Raw genomic sequence first — 18,262 nt, 5'->3', positions numbered from 1 at the left:
ATGAAAAACAGTCTCTGCTCCCAAGGGGATTACATTATCCTGAATGATAGATGTATTTTGACTTAAAATTTTTAAAATAAAAGTCACCAAAAGAAAGCATAGCATAGTGTATAAAGACATAGCCACAGAGTCAAGGAGAGTTCCTACTCTGTCATATAATTCTGAGTAAATCTTTGCCAATCACTTAACCCAACAGTTTTCATATCGTTATCTTCACTTTTGTCTTGCCACTGGATTTCAGTAACTCTGGAGGAGAGAGTGAGGCTGATTACTTTGCACATCTCTGATCTCTGCCTCACTTAAATACAATTTATGTGCAAGTCAAAACATCACCCTCACATTGTCATTGATCCTCCTTGAAAATGAAAGATGAACAACATCATTTCACAACTGATAAAATGCTGATATTGGCAAAGAGAATTTCCTTTCTGGGAATCTCTGCACCAATAAAATTGTAAGTATAATAAAAATATACACATAGAGAAATATATTGTTCCTTGGGGGTCAACATCCTGGCAAGAAAATATTGCACTCAGCTCAAATCGCCATTGTATCACAGAAATGGAGTCCATTGCTACCTAATCTTTTCTTCTTGCCTCCTTTGTTTTGGGGGCATTATTACTACTCACCACTACAACTCACCACCACTACTACTCTCCATTACCACCTCATTGCCACCACATACCCATATCTACACAATCACATCCCCCTTAATAGAATCCCTCCACTATAGCAAATAACTGCAATCAAGGACGACAAATCAATACATTGAACATAATTGAAGCTGAAAATATTATTTGGTAACTCTACTCCCTGAAGGCACATGTTCAGAAACTTTCTATCATATTAGTTCCCTCCAAAAAAAGGAGGGAAAGAGTATCAAATATTGGAAGTGTAGGACAAAGTATCATGTCTTGAGAAGGAGGACATGGGAATCATAGTAGAGGCAGGTAACCTCACTGGACTTTAACTCAGTAATGAGCCATTAATAACAATGTTACTTGGGCTCATCACCTTGAGAGCTAAAGACACTACTTTCTTTATGGTGTGAAGATACCACTTGATTAAGATTAAGTTTAATGTTTCCAGCTTCCCATTTTCCCAAACAGAAACAAAGGATATTCAGATCTCATCCTTGTCCAGTTGAAGACACAAGTCTTATATAGGTTTCTTTCCATGATGCATGTTCCTGCCTACCTCATGAATCCAACCCAATTCTAAACTTTGTCCTTTTCCTCCTTAATTCTCCAAAAGTCTGTTTTCCTATCTGGCTCCCAGTCCATTATGACTTCTGCCTAACTGTCCCTGTTCTTCTGGAAGCAGTCTATTGCCTACTTCTTTAGATCCTACTTGTGAATTTGGAACAATGTTTTCCCAGGTCTCTTTCCCTTAGCAACGTGAACCAAAGATTTCTCCTGTTATCTAGAGAACTAACTCAACAAATCTCTTGTCTCTTTTACTGAGCATTACCAGACTAACTCCAAAAGTTCAAAATAATAGCTAACAAATGACACTTAAGTTTGTAAAATGCTTTATGTAGATAATCTTATTTGATGCTCACAACAACCTTGTGAAATAGAAGCTATTATTATCCACATTTTACAGTTAAGGAAACTGAGAATGAACTAGATTAAAGGTCAAGGTCATACAGCTAAGTAAGTCATTCTGAATCCACATTCACTATTCCATCTAAATGCCTAGATATTTGCTTAGGGTTAGGACTATTCAGTCTGATTGATGTAACCTCACCACAAATATAAAACTCAGTTGAATTCACAGAAGATGATACCTAATCTCAAGGACCTTCAAGAAGCCTCTATAATGTGAATTTGTGTTTTTTTAAATTTCTTACAGTATTCAATCTGTTGTCTCTCCATTATTTCCTGAGTAGCATCTCACTTCAAACCACCATTCTGTGGTGGCTCTGTAGGTCCTCAATATTTATTTGGCATAATCTTTTAGGGTTTATTCACATCTGACTTCTTTCTCTGATTTTCCTCCCAGTTTCCATGCCTTGGAATTACTCCGAGAAGGACCCCTCCCATGACCTGTTGGTGCCATACAATAGCACTGACTTCCAACCATCTGTCTTCATCTTGACTGGTCTCCGAGGACTGGCAGGGGCCCGAATTTGGCTAGGCCCACTCCTGAGCCTTATGTATACCATCACTCTGGCTGGCAATTGCACATTGTTATATCTGGTCAAAATTGAGCGAAGCCTCTGGGAGCCCCAATATCTTTTCCTCTCCATGTTGGCAGGAGCTGACATTGGCCTGTCCATCTCAACATTGTCCTCAGTGCTTAAGGTTTTTGTCTTTGGTCATCATGAGATTGCATTTGATGGTTGCCTTAGCCAGCTTTTCTTTATTCATACCTTCTCCTCTACAGGATCAGGTATTCTCTTGTCTATGGCCTTTGACCGCTTTGTGGCCATCAGCCACCCATTGCACTATACCACCATCCTCACCCACCCTCGCATCACCAAAATGGGACTGGCAGCCTTCTTGAGGGGCATAGCACTCATGACTCCATTGCCCATCCTCCTCAAGAGACTGCCTTTCTGCAAAGGCCAGACCCTCTCCTACTCCTACTGTCTCCACCCTGATGTCATGAAGCTGGCCTGTGGTCCTGTCAAGATCAACATCTTCTATGGTCTAGTCCTGGTCATCTGCTCCTTTGCAGTGGACTCCTTGCTCATTGTCCTCTCCTATACCCTAATCCTTCGATCTGTGCTGGGAATTGCTTCCAGAGAAGGTCAACTGAAAGCACTGAACACCTGCCTTTCCCACATCTTCATTGTCCTCATTTTCTACATGCCACTCCTAGCAATTACATTGTTACATCGGATCAATCAAAAGAGTTCCCCTCTAACACATGCTGTTTTAGGCAATATTTATCTCTTCATGCCTCCCATGTTCAACCCAATTATCTATAGTCTGAAAACTAAGCAAATACGTGCTGCTTTGCAGAAATCCTTTGGAAGTTGGAAAAGCTGAGGGTGTAATGTATAATGTTTCCTGAAATATGTCTGACCTAGGAAATGGAAACCAAGTTCTGGATCATAGGCTTAAGCAGAGTGAGTGTCCTTGGTTATTTATTATTATTATTATTATTATTATTATTATTATTATTTTACTTGGACTGTGCTTCCTTGTCTTATATGGGCTAGAAGTAAAGTGGCCACTCCTGGGCCTAATTCCACTGTTGATCTGCCCCAGAGTTTTGTACTATGACATTTCTGATCTGCTCTCCTTTGTACCATATTGGGACTGGGTGTTAGCCCCATTGTGGCACATAGCTCCAAAGCTCCATCAAATAAATATTTCCCTTTCTGCCTTTGCAGGAAAGCATGGGGGAAAACATTAAGCTCTCCTGACTAATAAGTGATTCAATTCAACATATATCTAGCACCTCTTGTGTATCAGACACTACATTACCATTTACAAAGGTAAAAATTAGGTATTCACTGCCATCAATGAAATACAAAAACACAATCAGACAGTCCCCGTTTAAATTGAATCTAAAGGCTATAACTTAGGCACAGGGATGTAAATAAAATATATACCAAGTATTAGAAACTAATGTCATGAGGAATCATGTACTAAATAAATGGGAGAGAGTGAAATGAGGTGGGGTTAGAAAAGTCCTCATGTAGGAGGAGATAACTGAGCTGTGTATTGAAGGAAGCCAGAAGTCTCAGCTGAAGTCTTACTTGCTGTAGAAAGTCATTCCCAGCTCTCCTTAATCTCAATGCCTTCACTCAGAGATTATACTCATTTTATTCTGTCCATATATTCATTTCTATATACTTGTTTGTATGGTGTCTCTCCCATTAGACTGTGAGCTTCCTGAAAGCAGGGACTGTTTTTGTTGTTGTTGTTTGTTTGTTTTGTTTTGCTTTATTTCTGCATTTCCTTGTATACCCAACCCATATTAAATAATAGAGATTTGTTAAATGTTGGTTGATTGGCTTTCTGGCAGAGATGAGGAATGGGTACATTTCAGACATGTGGGATCACTTCTTTAAAAAAAAAATCACACATCACATATTGGAAATGGCTTGAAGACCGATTTGACTGGCCAAGTGGGAAGACTACATATACTCTGTTCTGGGGTTCAGGGCTGGATCTCTTACCCTAGCTCACCTAGTAGAATACACTTCTCATACTCCCTTCCCATCTCTACTCCACTATGTAAAACTTATTAGAATGTCCATGTGGAATTTCAATGCTATGAATCAAAATTTATTCTAGATTGTTAGTTACTGAAATGAAAGGACCATGTCCCATTCATCTTAGTATCTCTCAGAGTCCCTAGGATAGATTGCCATAATATGTTTTGGTGATTTTTTTTTATTCATTCATTCAATTTATTCATTGTATAAATTGATACATTTTGAGAAAAAATAGTATTAGTTTTTTGTTCATTATTTAATTTATTCTTTTGCAACATCAGTATTTTTTCCCATTTTCCAGATAAGATAATTAACTGAGGCCCTGACAGATAAAACAATAATTTGCCCAAGGTCACAGAGTACTTATCTAGACAGGCCAGAATATCTAACCCAAATATCCTGACACCTTTTCCAGGGATCTTTACTTTAGATTACACTACTTAATCTTCCTTAACCTAAATAGGCCGCTTAAGCCCCATTTATCAAATAATGAAACAATAAAGCTAGTCCCATTTCTTCTAGGACAAAGACATTTTACAGCTGTGTCTTGATTAGTGAGAATAATGTTTATACTGAAGTAGTTAGATTATTTGTATTCACAATCTATACTTCTACAGGGCTGGAATCATTGACTATAGTTTATATAATTATTACTTCAAATAGTGTGAATTTTAATTTATACATCTGACTACTTCAGAGGATTCCTTATTCACACTATTCTGGACCTGGCTGTATTAATTTCCTATTAGAGTCCTCAGTGAATGTTACAAACTATGCCCAGTCTTTGTAAGATTCTATTCTCACCTTTACAAACACCTGGAGCTCTCAGCAGAGCATATCACAGATATTATAGCTATTCAATGTAAGCTTCTTTACCTATCTGCTTCCTCACTTCAAAACTCCCTTATTACTCCACCTGTTCTAATGTCCTTCCTTCTCATTGTAGAGGAGTTTCCTCTTTCCTGAGGTTAACACTTCTGTCATCCATATGGAATCTCCCGAATTAGTAATAGCTAAAGAGTTAACCTATTAATATTCATACTTGATGGGATCATACAGGCCCTATTTTTATTGAATATTTTATTTCCCTCACAAATACATATAAAATAATTTTAAATCTTTATTTTTCAAAATTTGAGTTCCAAATTCTCTCCCTCACTCCTCTCCCCCTCTCCCACTATTGAGACCACAAGCAATTTACATAGGTTAGACATGTATAGTCATAGAAAACACATTTTCACATATAGATTCTAATCAATCATAGAGAATTAATTGTCCTCCAAGTAATTCCATTTTATTTTTAGAAAATTATAAGAGTTAAATATTTTTCTTTACATTGTTGATTTTTTCTTTCATTAGCATCTCCTTATTTATCTTAGTTCTAGTCACTGAGACCAAGAAACTAAATTCTAATTCTATATCCATTTGAAGATAACACCATGACCCTCATCCTCATTTTCTTAAATCTTCCACTAGTGTCATGGTTTTCATCATATATTGAATATGATTTAGTGTCCATTTCATTTCTAAAAAGTTACAGCAAAAATAAAAACAGTACTTTTGATGTGTGACCAAGGCAGGAGGCAAGGTGACTCTCATTTGCCTCGTCCTACATATTAGATTTCTGTTAATACACTAAACTTTTGAATTATTCTTTTCTGCCTGAAAATCATGTGGAATCATAGCATTTTAGAGTTGAAAGGGACTTCACAGGTTATCTTGTCCATAATATAATGGGAAATTTATTCTAGAAAGAACACCGGATTTTGAGTCAGTTATTCTGGGTTTTAATCTTAGCTTTGTTACTTGCTACCTGTGTGACCTTAGGAAAGTTGTTTAATCTTTCTGGTACACAGTTTCCCTTTGTATAATATGAAGGGATAGAATACATCATCTGTGAGATTTCCAAGTTATAATTTAAGATATAATGACCCTTGATAAGGGGTCATCCATCCTCTATTATTTGTGGCTTATAATGGGAATATCATTAACTCTCAATCTAGAGTTGGAGAGCTTTAGTTGTTCAGAAAATGTCATTACACAGAGCTGAAACATGCTTCTCTACAACTACTTTTCATGGCTTCTGGATTTATGCTGTAGAGTTAAGCCAAATAAATCTAATCTCTTTTCTACATGATAACTAATGGAATATCTGACAACAGATCTTTTCTAGGCCAAATATCCTAGTTCCCCACGACATATGTTGTCTTCCTCTGAACATTGATCAATGTTTATTTTTTTTTATTCTTTCTACTGCTCTATGGAGATCATTCCTTTTGCTCAAGGACCTCACCGTAGATTATGACAACTGTCCTATATACTTCCCAAGCTTTCAGCTCTACAGGTCTTACAAACAAAACAATGTCCATTTGCTGAAATATTACCAAGCAACTCTGTGGATCATGATTCTATGGGTTTAAACTCTAAGTCTTTCCTCTCCTTTAATATAAATGAGCAGAAGACATATTCAGACAATCCAGGCCCATGTAGGCGTCAGCGAGTGGTAATGATGTGAGGTGCCAGAGCCCTGGCAATGGCTACAACCAGTGGGTGGAGCACCATGCGGTTTGCGGAGCCCCAGGCCAGTGCTCGCTGAGGCATAAAAATCTCAAATAGCAATTAATTCTTTACAATACACATTCCATTTTAGGTACACCAGGTGGTTTTGGCATTAGCACAGTGCCAAGTATACATTAGGTATATCATATTAAATGATATGGTATTTGTAAAGCCCTTATATACATATATATATGTATGTATATGTGTATGTGTATATGTATACACACATAAATATACATATATATACATGTAACGATTGGAATAACGCCACCTGCTGGATACTTACTGTAGAAGAGTTCTGCCCATGAAGGGAAGGTCTTTGAGGGCAAGACCAGGAGTCAGGAAGTGACGCGGGCTAGTGGGAGGAGGAAGGAAGAGACTGGCGCTCAGGCTCGCTCTTTTTCCTCTGGACTCTGGTGGAGAGCGGAGCTAGAAATGTGCTCTCCCTTTAATAGATAGGAATCTAGGCCTTTTTCTCTCTCTTTACCAAATTCTTATTCTCCTTAATAAATGCTTAAAAGTCTAACTCTTGCTAAAGTTTATAATTTATTGGCGACCACTCATTAGATATTTTAGACAGTTTAGCTAGAATTTTAACCCTTAACAGATGGCTGACCACGAAGAGGAAAGCTAAACCTGTCTTCTGATCTTCTGGTTGGGTAAGAAATTTCCCCTCCCTCTCCCTTTAACTGCTAAGTACTGGCGTACTGGCTGTGTTTTCCCTTTAAATTTTTTCGAATGGACCTTTTAAACTCCCTAATTAGCCTATTTTTGATTTTAGTCTGTTTAACCAGACAAATGGGAGATAAGATCATGTTAATGCTTTGTTTTTGTGGATTTTCTATTTTTCTTTTTCTTTTTGTTAAAAGAGCCAGCAACTTACTCACACAAGGAAATATCTCTCCCTCTCCCAACCATGCTTTTTCAGAGAAGCCTGAAGAGATTCCCGCAGCTTTTCCCAGTTCTAACAGTAATTGTTGCTTTAATTTTGCATGCCTGGAGGCAATGACCCACCCTCTAGAAGCTTTTAATCCCCTAGCACCTGGAGGCAAAGTGGGGGAAGAGGAATCCAGGCCTGAGTTCAAAATCAAGTCTGATTCAAATTGCTCTGGTCCCTCCCCTCCTCTCCAGACCCCACCCTCTACTCCTCACATGGCCAAGCCCATTGCTTCCCCTGCCTGGGAAGTCCAGAGATCTGATGCGCATGCTCAATTTTTTCTACCTGCATTTGCAGCTTCAGGCTCAGCCCTTCCCCATCCTGGCTGTGCTTTTGAGACAATCTTAGAAAACTCTTTAAATTCCAGATATGCTCGTTTTGTTCATAATTTTGCTAACCTGCTTTTGTCTTTCATTAGTAATCTTATAAAGCATTTGTATGGTGAAAAGCCCGACAGACAATATAGAGGGGTTAAAGAAGAAAAACTTAAGCTGAATAAGAATGACAATCATCAACATAGTTCAAGACAATGCTTCTTTTGGCATGGAAGGATATATATTGTACAGAAATGTAGAAGTAAGCAGCAAGGTATTGATATGAGTATTGGGGATTTTAGATATCGGAATCAAAAGTGTTCTGAATTCACTCAGAGTAATTGTATCAGTTCAGAGGTTACATAGGATTTCTATGCTATTACATCTACATTTTGAAATTAATGGTAATGGGTTTATTTTCATAGAGATTTTCATGCTTTTGAGATTGTGTCTTATACTTAGTTTTTAAAACAAGGAGAATATTTGTAAAAGCTTTTTATAGTCTTGTGATCAAGTTTATATTTTATAATACTCTTATTAATATTAAGTTCACATTCATTTAGTCCTAGTTTGAATTTCATTGTTTTTTATTGTTCCATGTGTATTTTCTTCTATTCGTTTTTATCTATCTAATTTTAAAAAATTGCAAGATGGTTTTGATTTCATAATACAATGTTAATTCTAGGAGTATTGTGGTCCCATATTCTGAGTTGTTTGTTTTTGTTTTTCTCAACTGATTATTTGATCAAACTCTTTAAAGCATTTCCTTGGCAAATTGGTTGCCATGGCAAGTGTAAATTGATTCTAGAAGTATTATTTTTGATAAGCACATTCCAAAAAAAAAAAAAAAGAGGGGAACATTTGTAAAAGTTTTCTTTTTTCAAAAAAAAGTTTTCTTTGAGATTCTGTTGTGCTTTAACTTGTATTTAAATATGTTCAGATTTTTCAAAAAAGTAATTGTATACTAAGTTAAAAAAAGGGGTATTATTTGAAATTGTTGCATAATTATATATTGTGTTCTGAGTCAAGATGTATTCACATTTTTTGCAATCATTTATTATCCTCAATTTTTAAATCCATATGAGACTTGGATTATGGGAACTTATCATTTAAGACATTAATTGCCTTTATTCTGAGTTATCAGATGCCAGTTGGCCAAGATGCCATCCAATCACAAGAGGAATACATGCAAGAGCAGACACTGAACTGTCACATGAGGGGAGACATGCATGAAGTCAAGGTATGGCCGAGGGAACGGCTTTTGACAAATGTTGAGGTTGGATTCTCTTGGTTTAATATTTTATTTTATTTTTCCCCACAATATTGTACAGATGGCTGGAAGTATTCATCCCACCCATCTCGCTCCTACACCTGGCTTCTATGCTCCCTCCTATATGCCTGATGCCATGGACATCTCAATCCCATGCATCTGATTAAGTCTGACTCAGTTTCCTCCAATATGTTCGGTGGCATGGACATATATTCCATCCACCTATTTTAGACCTGGCATACTGCATGGGCAGTATATATTGCTCAAGTGTGGGAATGCTCATATCCCATCATTTCTCTGTTCTTTTATGGTAACCCCCATAATTATCTCAGGTGTCATGATAAATACAGTGTTGAATTTGGCCTTGACACCTGTTACCAATTATATTAGATTTTTAAATTTCTCATAATGGCATGAGGATAATTAGGCAGATGATGCAAAAAGTGATAAAACAAAGATAAAAATTATTTTTATTAATTAATATTGCAGCAATTGTCTTCTCAATTACCCTCCATGAGGGGTGACTATGGTAATATTATAATTTTAAAGAATGTTTTAATTTTTGTTTTATTATATGTTTCATGTATAACAACTAAGATTCTGAATTCCCTTAGACATGTTTTTGAGAACTTTCATTGTTTGATTTGATTATTGACAAAGCTATTTTAAAGTTGTGTTAAGCTCAATTTTGTAGGAAATTTTCCTGGCTGATTACCAGCATCCACACATCAACCCCTGAAAAGACTTCCATTCCACGACTACACCTAGAGGACATCTGAGAAAAGACTTTCAGAGACTTTAAATGAACAGTTTTGATTTGTTGTTTTTGTTGTTTTTTTTTCTCTTTCTGTTATAATATACACCATCTGTAACATGTATTCTCTGCAGAGGCCCTCCCTTTGCAAGACTAATGTCAAAGCGTCGGTTCATGAGGACAAAAAAAAATCGCCCCTCTGGACAAAACTTTCCTCTCTTCCTTTTCTATATTGTTGTTCACATATTATTAGTTAGCAATAGTTATTATATTCTTTTTACTGTTCCGTCAAGGAAATATTTTGTTTCTTGAGGAACAACAGGGGGGACTGTAACGATTGGAATAACGCCACCTGCTGGATACTTACTGTAGAAGAGTTCTGCCCATGAAGGGAAGGTCTTTGAGGGCAAGACCAGGAGTCAGGAAGTGACGCGGGCTAGTGGGAGGAGGAAGGAAGAGACTGGCGCTCAGGCTCGCTCTTTTTCCTCTGGACTCTGGTGGAGAGCGGAGCTAGAAATGTGCTCTCCCTTTAATAGATAGGAATCTAGGCCTTTTTCTCTCTCTTTACCAAATTCTTATTCTCCTTAATAAATGCTTAAAAGTCTAACTCTTGCTAAAGTTTATAATTTATTGGCGACCACTCATTAGATATTTTAGACAGTTTAGCTAGAATTTTAACCCTTAACATACAAACACATATTCTAAATACATATACACACAAAGATTATTTGATATGTAAATATGGCCTTTCAACATCCCTAAGGGCATATGTCCCCTTATCATACTTATTTTTTATTTATAGCAGACCTGTGATTTCATTACTATGGGGAACTCCTAATGGGGAAATTTCCTTTACCAATGTAGATCTTTATCCATTCTGGAACTTAAAATCTTAGAGAATTGTCTGAAGTATTTAAAACTCACATGACTTTCCAGGGTCACTTAGTAAGTCTGTGTGAGAGGCAAGACCTGAACTGAGGTCTACCTGATTCTAAAGCCAGGTCTCTATCAGCTATGTCTCACTGCCTCTTTCTTTAAACATCCTGTGAAAATAGCCACTCAATGGGGCAGCTAGGTAGCACAGTGGTTAAAGCACTGGCCCTGGATTCAAGGGGACCTGTGTTCAAATCCAGCCTCAGATACTTAACACTTATTAGCTATGTGACTCCTCCTAAGTCCAGGGCTTGATGCCTTATCCACTGCACCACCTAGCTGACCCCTCTATGTCATATAGTTTTACAAAATGTCTGAATACCATACTGAAGAATTATTTAGGGAGAGGAAAAACAAAAACTATTAAATTTTGCTACTATACAGAACTCCTAATAAGGAGAGACCCTTTATCAGCTAGTTATAACCTTAGAAATTTGCCTTGGGTATTGGGAGGTAGTGTTTGTTTGTTTTTTCCAGTATCTCACAGCCTACATTTGTGTTAGAGGTAAGACATGGAACTCAGTCTCCCTGTCCATGAGGCTACCTCTGTGCCATTATAGTAGCCATTATGTGTTGTTGTTTCATAGCAAAAAATAATGGAAGGAAATTATCTACAACAGCTAGAAACATGTTGTAAAGTTGCTGTTGTTGTTATTCCTTCTTTTTTTAAATTATTTTTTGGTGGGGCAATGAGGGTTAAGTGACTTGGCCAGGGTCACACAGCTAGTAAGTGTCAAGTGTCTGAGTCTGGATTTGAACTCAAGTCCTCCTGAATCCAGAGCCAGTGCTTTATCCATTGTGCCACCTAGCTGTGCCCTATTCCTTCATTTTCAAAGAGGGGCAATGACTTCACAAGTGATGTTTTGATTCACGGGTGAATTGGATTTAAGTGAGACAGAATTGCACAAAGTCATCAGTCGTGCTTTCTTTTCCAGAGTCATCAAATTCCAGTAACAACATAAAAGTCAGGATAATTGGTGATGGCCTGGTATTCAAGGAATGACCTTGGCATCTTTATATCTGACCAAGATCTGACCTTGCCATGTGTCTACTAAAGCCACTTTCATGGCAATTGGAATACATTTTTCTCATCTGTCCATTCTGTTTAGGGAATTCTTCATACTCTTGTAGTAGACATTCCCCTAACTTACCAATGGTTTTGAGGCCTGCTGGTCAGCCACAATCTTCTTTAACCCTTCTGCTGAGATGGTTTACCAGGGTGTGATCATTGCTCATGCTCCACCTTCTTGGAACCTCTGCTGAGAGTTAGGTGGACACCAAAAGTGAATGAACAGTCATCCAAAGGGCTCAACTGGCCCTCACAACAAAGGTACTGTACTTCTGGAATACTGCATACACCCAGAAAAAAATAAACATGCATGATGTAAACAGAACAAAACAAAAATAAATTCAAATTTTTTTCTTTCTTTCTTTTTTCCTGTTTGTAATACTTCTTTCCTTTTCATTCTTAAATAAATTTAGGGAATTTTGCTTTTTCTGGGTTTCTTCCTAATTTTTAATAGCAATACTTTATTCAAATAGGCTATATTGATGATGCATTAAATACAGACCATATTCTTTTTCCTCATTTTTATGTATTTTAAGATGATATTAATTTTTACTTTTGCCCTAGTCATTTAGTAGTCTAACTGTATACTTACAGCTGAGTCAAGACTTACTCCTACATGATTAACAAGTTATTTCCTGTCCCTTAAAATAGAATCTTTTTGATATGTGTGTGAATGTGATGATATCTGGTGCTTCTTCTGTCTAGCACCTTATAATTCTTTTCTCAGAACAGTGAATTGAAGTCAACATATCTAAGAGTATATGCTTATATAATTTGGACTGTTCTTCAAGTTCATTGTAAATCTTCAACACTTTATTCTCATCCCCATCCTCTGAAAAGATGTTGGCTGGGTAGCCACAATTATTTTCAAATTGGTATTTTTCAAATACTTATCATGTACCCTGTCATCCAAGATTATTAAATGTTCCATGAAATAATGCTTTTTCATGCCCTTTGATGCAATAATAAAATTAAATATGTCTGTTCCTCTACTTACCCCACAAAGGTGAACTACTGTGCCATCCTTCCACTCAGCTTCAACATTCTTTTACCTAATATTTTTATTTATTGTAAAACTACCAAGATAAATAATATATTGTTCATCCAGTGGTATAGTCACTAGTGTATTTGATATGGCATGTCAAATTTAGAGCTGAAAGAATAGTCTAACAATAATATCTATCATTCTGCCAAATACCTCCAATATGAGAAATAGATGGGAAAAATGGATCTTCATATAGATTATTATAATTTCATAAAGAGAGTTTAGCTGATGTGAATCAATTGCCATAGAAGAGAAATAAAAGGAAACTTGAAATTGCCACAGGAAGCAAATTCTTGCCTTTTGCTGAATGGAGAAATGTGGCAAATAAAGCAATAGTTACTTAGAATAGAACTTCATTTATGAAAGCTCAGAGAGAAGGATTTAATGCCACCTTAAAAGTAATCATGGCTCCCTCTGAAGAATCCCCATGAGGAAAAGTCCTGGGAAAGATTTTAGACATCTCAAAAATTACTTAGATAGTATATACTTTATAATGTGAGAAAATAATTATTAATAATGGATTTCTGGGCAGCTAGGTGGTACAGTGGATAAAGCACTGGCCTTGGATTCAGGAAGACCTGAGTTCAAATCTGGCCTCAGACACTTGACATTTATTAGCTGTGTGACCCTGGACAAGTCACTTAATCCTCATTGCCTAGAAAAAAAAATCTCTAAGAGAAACCCAGACATCAGTCTGGTTGCTCTCTCCCTCTCACCCCAAAAAGTTGAGTCCTTACCTGGGATGAGCTCAGGTGAACAAAAGGAATGCAGATTGAATCTCTTGTTTAGCTAGGGGAAAGCAAAACAAAACCTCACACACCTAGACTCAGTAAATTACCCTCGCTAGATCACCCCTCAAGTCATGTCAATCAATAGAGCTAAATGATGTTATTAGCTTACATCAATGTATGGTGACCTGCCTCTACCAAAAGAGGATAAAAAGCATGTACCATGAGAGTCTTTCCTACTTTCTCTCTCTCCTCGGCCTCTTGGCTCAGAGTTCTGTCTCTTAGGGGTATGTAATTGTTTAGGCCTATAAGCTTGTGGCTAGTGGGGAAGTCAGGGAGACATGTGGTCAATATTTTACTAATGTGTAATATTAATTATTAATAAATACTGCAAAATGGGTAAAATATCCATTAATTTACAAGCAGCAATAATTTTAGAAAGTACAGTTTAGAACAAATAATTTAGGTAACATGATAAAAATCCTTCTGTAGGTTCATCATCTAGAATTAAACTCACAGAATCAAAAAGAATGCCAGAATTGGAAGTGTTATGATGAATGTATGAACCACCTGAGTTTGATGGAGTTGTCTTATTATTCAAAATAATTTTATAAAATCTTGAATTAATAAGATCAACATGCTCTCTAACCGAACTCCAAACTGAACCCAGTTAGGTAGCAGATAAGTTCATATCACTGACTTCTTTCTCTGGCATAATAAATCTTTATCTTGTAAAAACATCTGGGCCTCCTTGTCCTTGACAAACCCCTTTTGAATCACATAATATCATAATGATTGCTTTTAAGTTGAACTGTCAAACTGATTTTTATTTTACACATTCTTGTTACAGTTGAAATTGTTAAACTGATACACATTTCATATCATCTTGTTATAGTTTATTAAACTGATTTATATTTCATACATTCTTGTCATAGTGTTAGCCTTTAATTTGATTTGTATCATGCTAATAAAACTGATAACATACTGTACTAATAGACATCTAAACTAAGCTCTATAACCAGTGAGCAGAGAAAGTTTATATACCTTCACGCACACAAAAAGTCTTCTTTGACGTCCTTCTTTGGAAGGAGTCTCTCCATGATCGTGCTGATTGTTTTGAGGACAAATAAACTGGTATGATGATTTCCTTTCTGCCTTTTATCTGGTTTTCTGTTTTCTGTAGGAGACAGGTATATAAAACAATTTGATTAGAGAAGGCATCTCAGACATCATCTAGTTCAGCCCTTACCTGAATAAGAAAAATATCAAAGCATTTATCTATCCTTTACTTGCATACTTTTTTTAAAAAATAAAAGTATTTTATTATTTCCAGTTACATTTAGAGATAGTTTTTTCTACATTTGTTGATATAAAATTTCCAATTTCAAATTTTTCTCTCTCCCTTCCCCCCTCCCCCAGACAGCAGGCAATCTGATATAGGTTGTATGTGTATGTGTATGCATATATATACATATATATATATATAACATTAAACATATTTCTGAATTAGTCATGTTATAAGAGAAGAATCAGAGCAAAAAGGAAAAAACCTCAAAAAAGAAAAACAACAGCACCAAAAATGAAAGAAGTAGTATGGTCCAATCAGCATCCATATTCCACAGTACCTCTTTTTTCTTCTGGATTTGGAGAGCCTTTTCCTTCATGAGTCCTTTGGAACTTTCTTGTACCATTGGATTGGTGAGAAGAATCTAGTCTATCACAGTTGATCAACACATAATGTTGATGATACTGTGTATAACATTCTTCTGGTTCTGCTCATCTCATTCATCATCAGTTCATACTTGCATACTTTTAAGGAGGGAGCACCAACTACCAAGCAAAAATCCAATTCTACCTTTGGTTAGCTCTCTTAGGAAATTTTTCCTTACAATGAAATACATTTTGTATTACTGAACTTTCATTTGTGGAGAAGTAGAAAAAATGGATTACCTTTTCCATCTAATGAGCCTAGAAATACTTTTTTTTGGGGGGGGGGGGTGAGGCAATTGGGGTTAAGTGACTTGTCCAGGGTCACACAGCTAGTAAGTGTCAAGTGTCTGAGGTGGAATTTGAACTCAAGTCCTCCTGAATCCAGAGCCAGTGCTCTAAGCACTGCTCCACCTAGCTGCCCCTGAGACTAGAAATTCTTAAACACAGCTATCATAAGCCTCCTCTACACAGGTTTAACAGCTGTAGTTCCTTTAAGTGATCGTCATACGACATTCTGTCAAGGTCTGAAATTATCCTCGTCACTCTCAAGGGAAGGAATGTTTTACAGTAAGAAGGGCACCGATTCTGGAGTCAAAGGACCTGGGTTCACATTCCACTTCTGATGGCTAATATCTATGTGACACAGGATAAATCCCTCTTTTTCCTTACATGTAGTTTGAGGGGCTTGGATTACATAACCCCTGAGGTTCTTTCTAGCTCTAGATTTGTGAACCCATAGTCTTCAGCTTATCAACATCTACTGTAAAATGCAACTTAACATAGAGTACAAAAATGAACATAATCCTCTAGACATGGTATGACAAAAAAAAGAGTATGGCTTTTAATGCATAAACACTGGGCCTCTCCAAGCAGCCCAAGATTGAAGTAGTAATTGTTTTCTACCACCAGTGACTCATACTGAGTTTACAAAGATGAAAAGTAATGTGGCCATATTTGTACTTATGAATTTTTTATAACCCATTAGAGATGAGACTTTATATTTATCACCACTAAATGACATCTTAGTAGATTTGCTTCATTACTCAAGTTTGCCACAGTCTTTTTGGATCCTAATTCAGGGATCTGAATTTTCAGAATCTTTCTTGATTGAATTCCTACTTCCCCCTCATGTTTTCTCTAAGGGGAAAGAATTCTATAGTTATTGATTTTTATTAGTCTCCCAAGAGGATACTTTAATTGGTGACTCTCTGTTCTTTGAGATCATGCCTAATTGTGAAGATAGTTACTGGGAGGATGCCCATTATCTTCTGTAACCACCAAGATTTAGAGAAGGCCTGTTGGCTGATGGAATAATGTTCTTAGGGGCTTTATCAGGTCTGAGATTTCATACATAACCTAATAGGGTTCCAAAATACTTTTCAACTAATTAATTTACTTATTACCACCTTTCTCTGCTAGTCTCTCATGTGATGTTTCTCCTCCCTCCAACATCTTCTCCACAAGCTATCTGTACCTGAGTTGTCCCAGGAGACACCTGTGTTGTCTCAGGAGACCCAAATATTTTACCTCCATATAATTTACTATAGCTCATATCTCCTACCATATGTACCCTGGAGATGCATAGATTCAACCCTTTCCCTTGTGAATGACATAAGGCATGACATGGTAAGTAGTTCTCCAAGTTCCAAAATTTCCAGTGGATAAAATTTTACACTTTGAGACCAAGAGATCTTGGAGGTTCACTTCAAAGTAAGATAAATTACCCTAGCAGGAGCCAGAAGTGGTCAAAGGTAAGTCATATGGCCTTAGAATAACAGGTTAGTCTATGAATTGGAGTATCTGAGCATGTGGGTAATGATAATGATGGTGATATGAGGTATAGATGGACATCTAATACCTGTAAAAATTCAGAGAATAGAGAAGTCAGAGCAATGAATCCTCTTATCTAGAGATCTGCCTTGAGGGATTTCCTCCTAAGGCTAAGAGCTTAGTCAAATGGTGTTGCTTCTCTGAGTTTTCTGTCATGGAGGACCCTTCCCCTACCCCAGAAAAATTCCTAAATACAAAGGTAAAATCTTATGAAGACCTTTAATAGGCAAAAAGGGGATAAGAAAATTTGATCATGAATATAATAGGCAGCCAGTGTAGTTTATTGGATGGTAATGATATTTAGAACATATGTAGCATTTAAAGACTTGTAAAGTACTTTACAAATATTACCTAATTTTATCTTCACAACTATATTGGAAGGTAGGTATTATTATTATTATTATTCCAATTTTACAAATGAGAGAGCTAAGTTAGATAGAGATTAAGTGTCTTAGCCAGGGGCACATGGCTAATAAATTTACGAGACAGCATTTGAACTTAGATTTTTCTATCTCTAAGTCCAGGCCTTTACCTCATATGCCATGTAGTTGTCATTCCACACAGTAGAGCCATAAAATTATAAGATTGTTTTGCGATCTGAGAAGAGGATAGATTAGATTTGGGAAAGACTTGAGGCAGGGAGACAAACCAGAAGGTTATCCCAATAACCTTGATACAAGAATCATCTACATAGAGGCGATAATTTAAAAAAAAATGATAGGGGCAGCTAGGTGGATCAGTGGATAGAGCACCAGCCCTGGAGTCAGGAGGACCTGAGTTCAAATTCGGCCTCAGACACTTGCCACTTACTGGCTATGTGACCCTGGGCAAGTCATTTAACCCTGATTGCCTCATCCCCCCCCCCCCCAAAAAAAATGATGGACGTTGATGAGATCACTAAACAAAATAGCATAAGCAAAAAAGAAGAGGGTCCAGAAG

At 36.8% G+C, this 18,262-nt stretch overlaps 1 protein-coding gene across 1 annotated transcript; it reads left to right on the top strand.

The window, feature by feature from the left end:
• The first annotated feature begins 2,009 nt into the window (after positions 1–2,009).
• LOC122748050 (olfactory receptor 51G2-like) lies at positions 2,010–2,996 on the top strand. Its single transcript, XM_043993779.1, has one exon. It carries the CDS (start codon positions 2,010–2,012, stop codon positions 2,994–2,996), a length of 987 nt encoding a protein of 328 aa, XP_043849714.1.
• The last annotated feature ends 15,266 nt before the right edge of the window (positions 2,997–18,262 follow it).

The sequence above is a fragment of the Dromiciops gliroides genome, chromosome 3 (assembly GCF_019393635.1).
Source record: "Dromiciops gliroides isolate mDroGli1 chromosome 3, mDroGli1.pri, whole genome shotgun sequence".
NCBI lineage: Eukaryota > Metazoa > Chordata > Mammalia > Microbiotheria > Microbiotheriidae > Dromiciops > Dromiciops gliroides.
The sequence above is the reverse complement of the archived record's forward strand: the minus strand, read 5'-3'. Positions and strand labels throughout refer to the sequence as shown.

Bases quoted from the DNA above. Each gene is read 5' to 3' on its own strand.
- LOC122748050 (XM_043993779.1), top strand. From the start codon at position 2,010: ATGCCTTGGAATTACTCCGAGAAGGACCCCTCCCATGACCTGTTGGTG.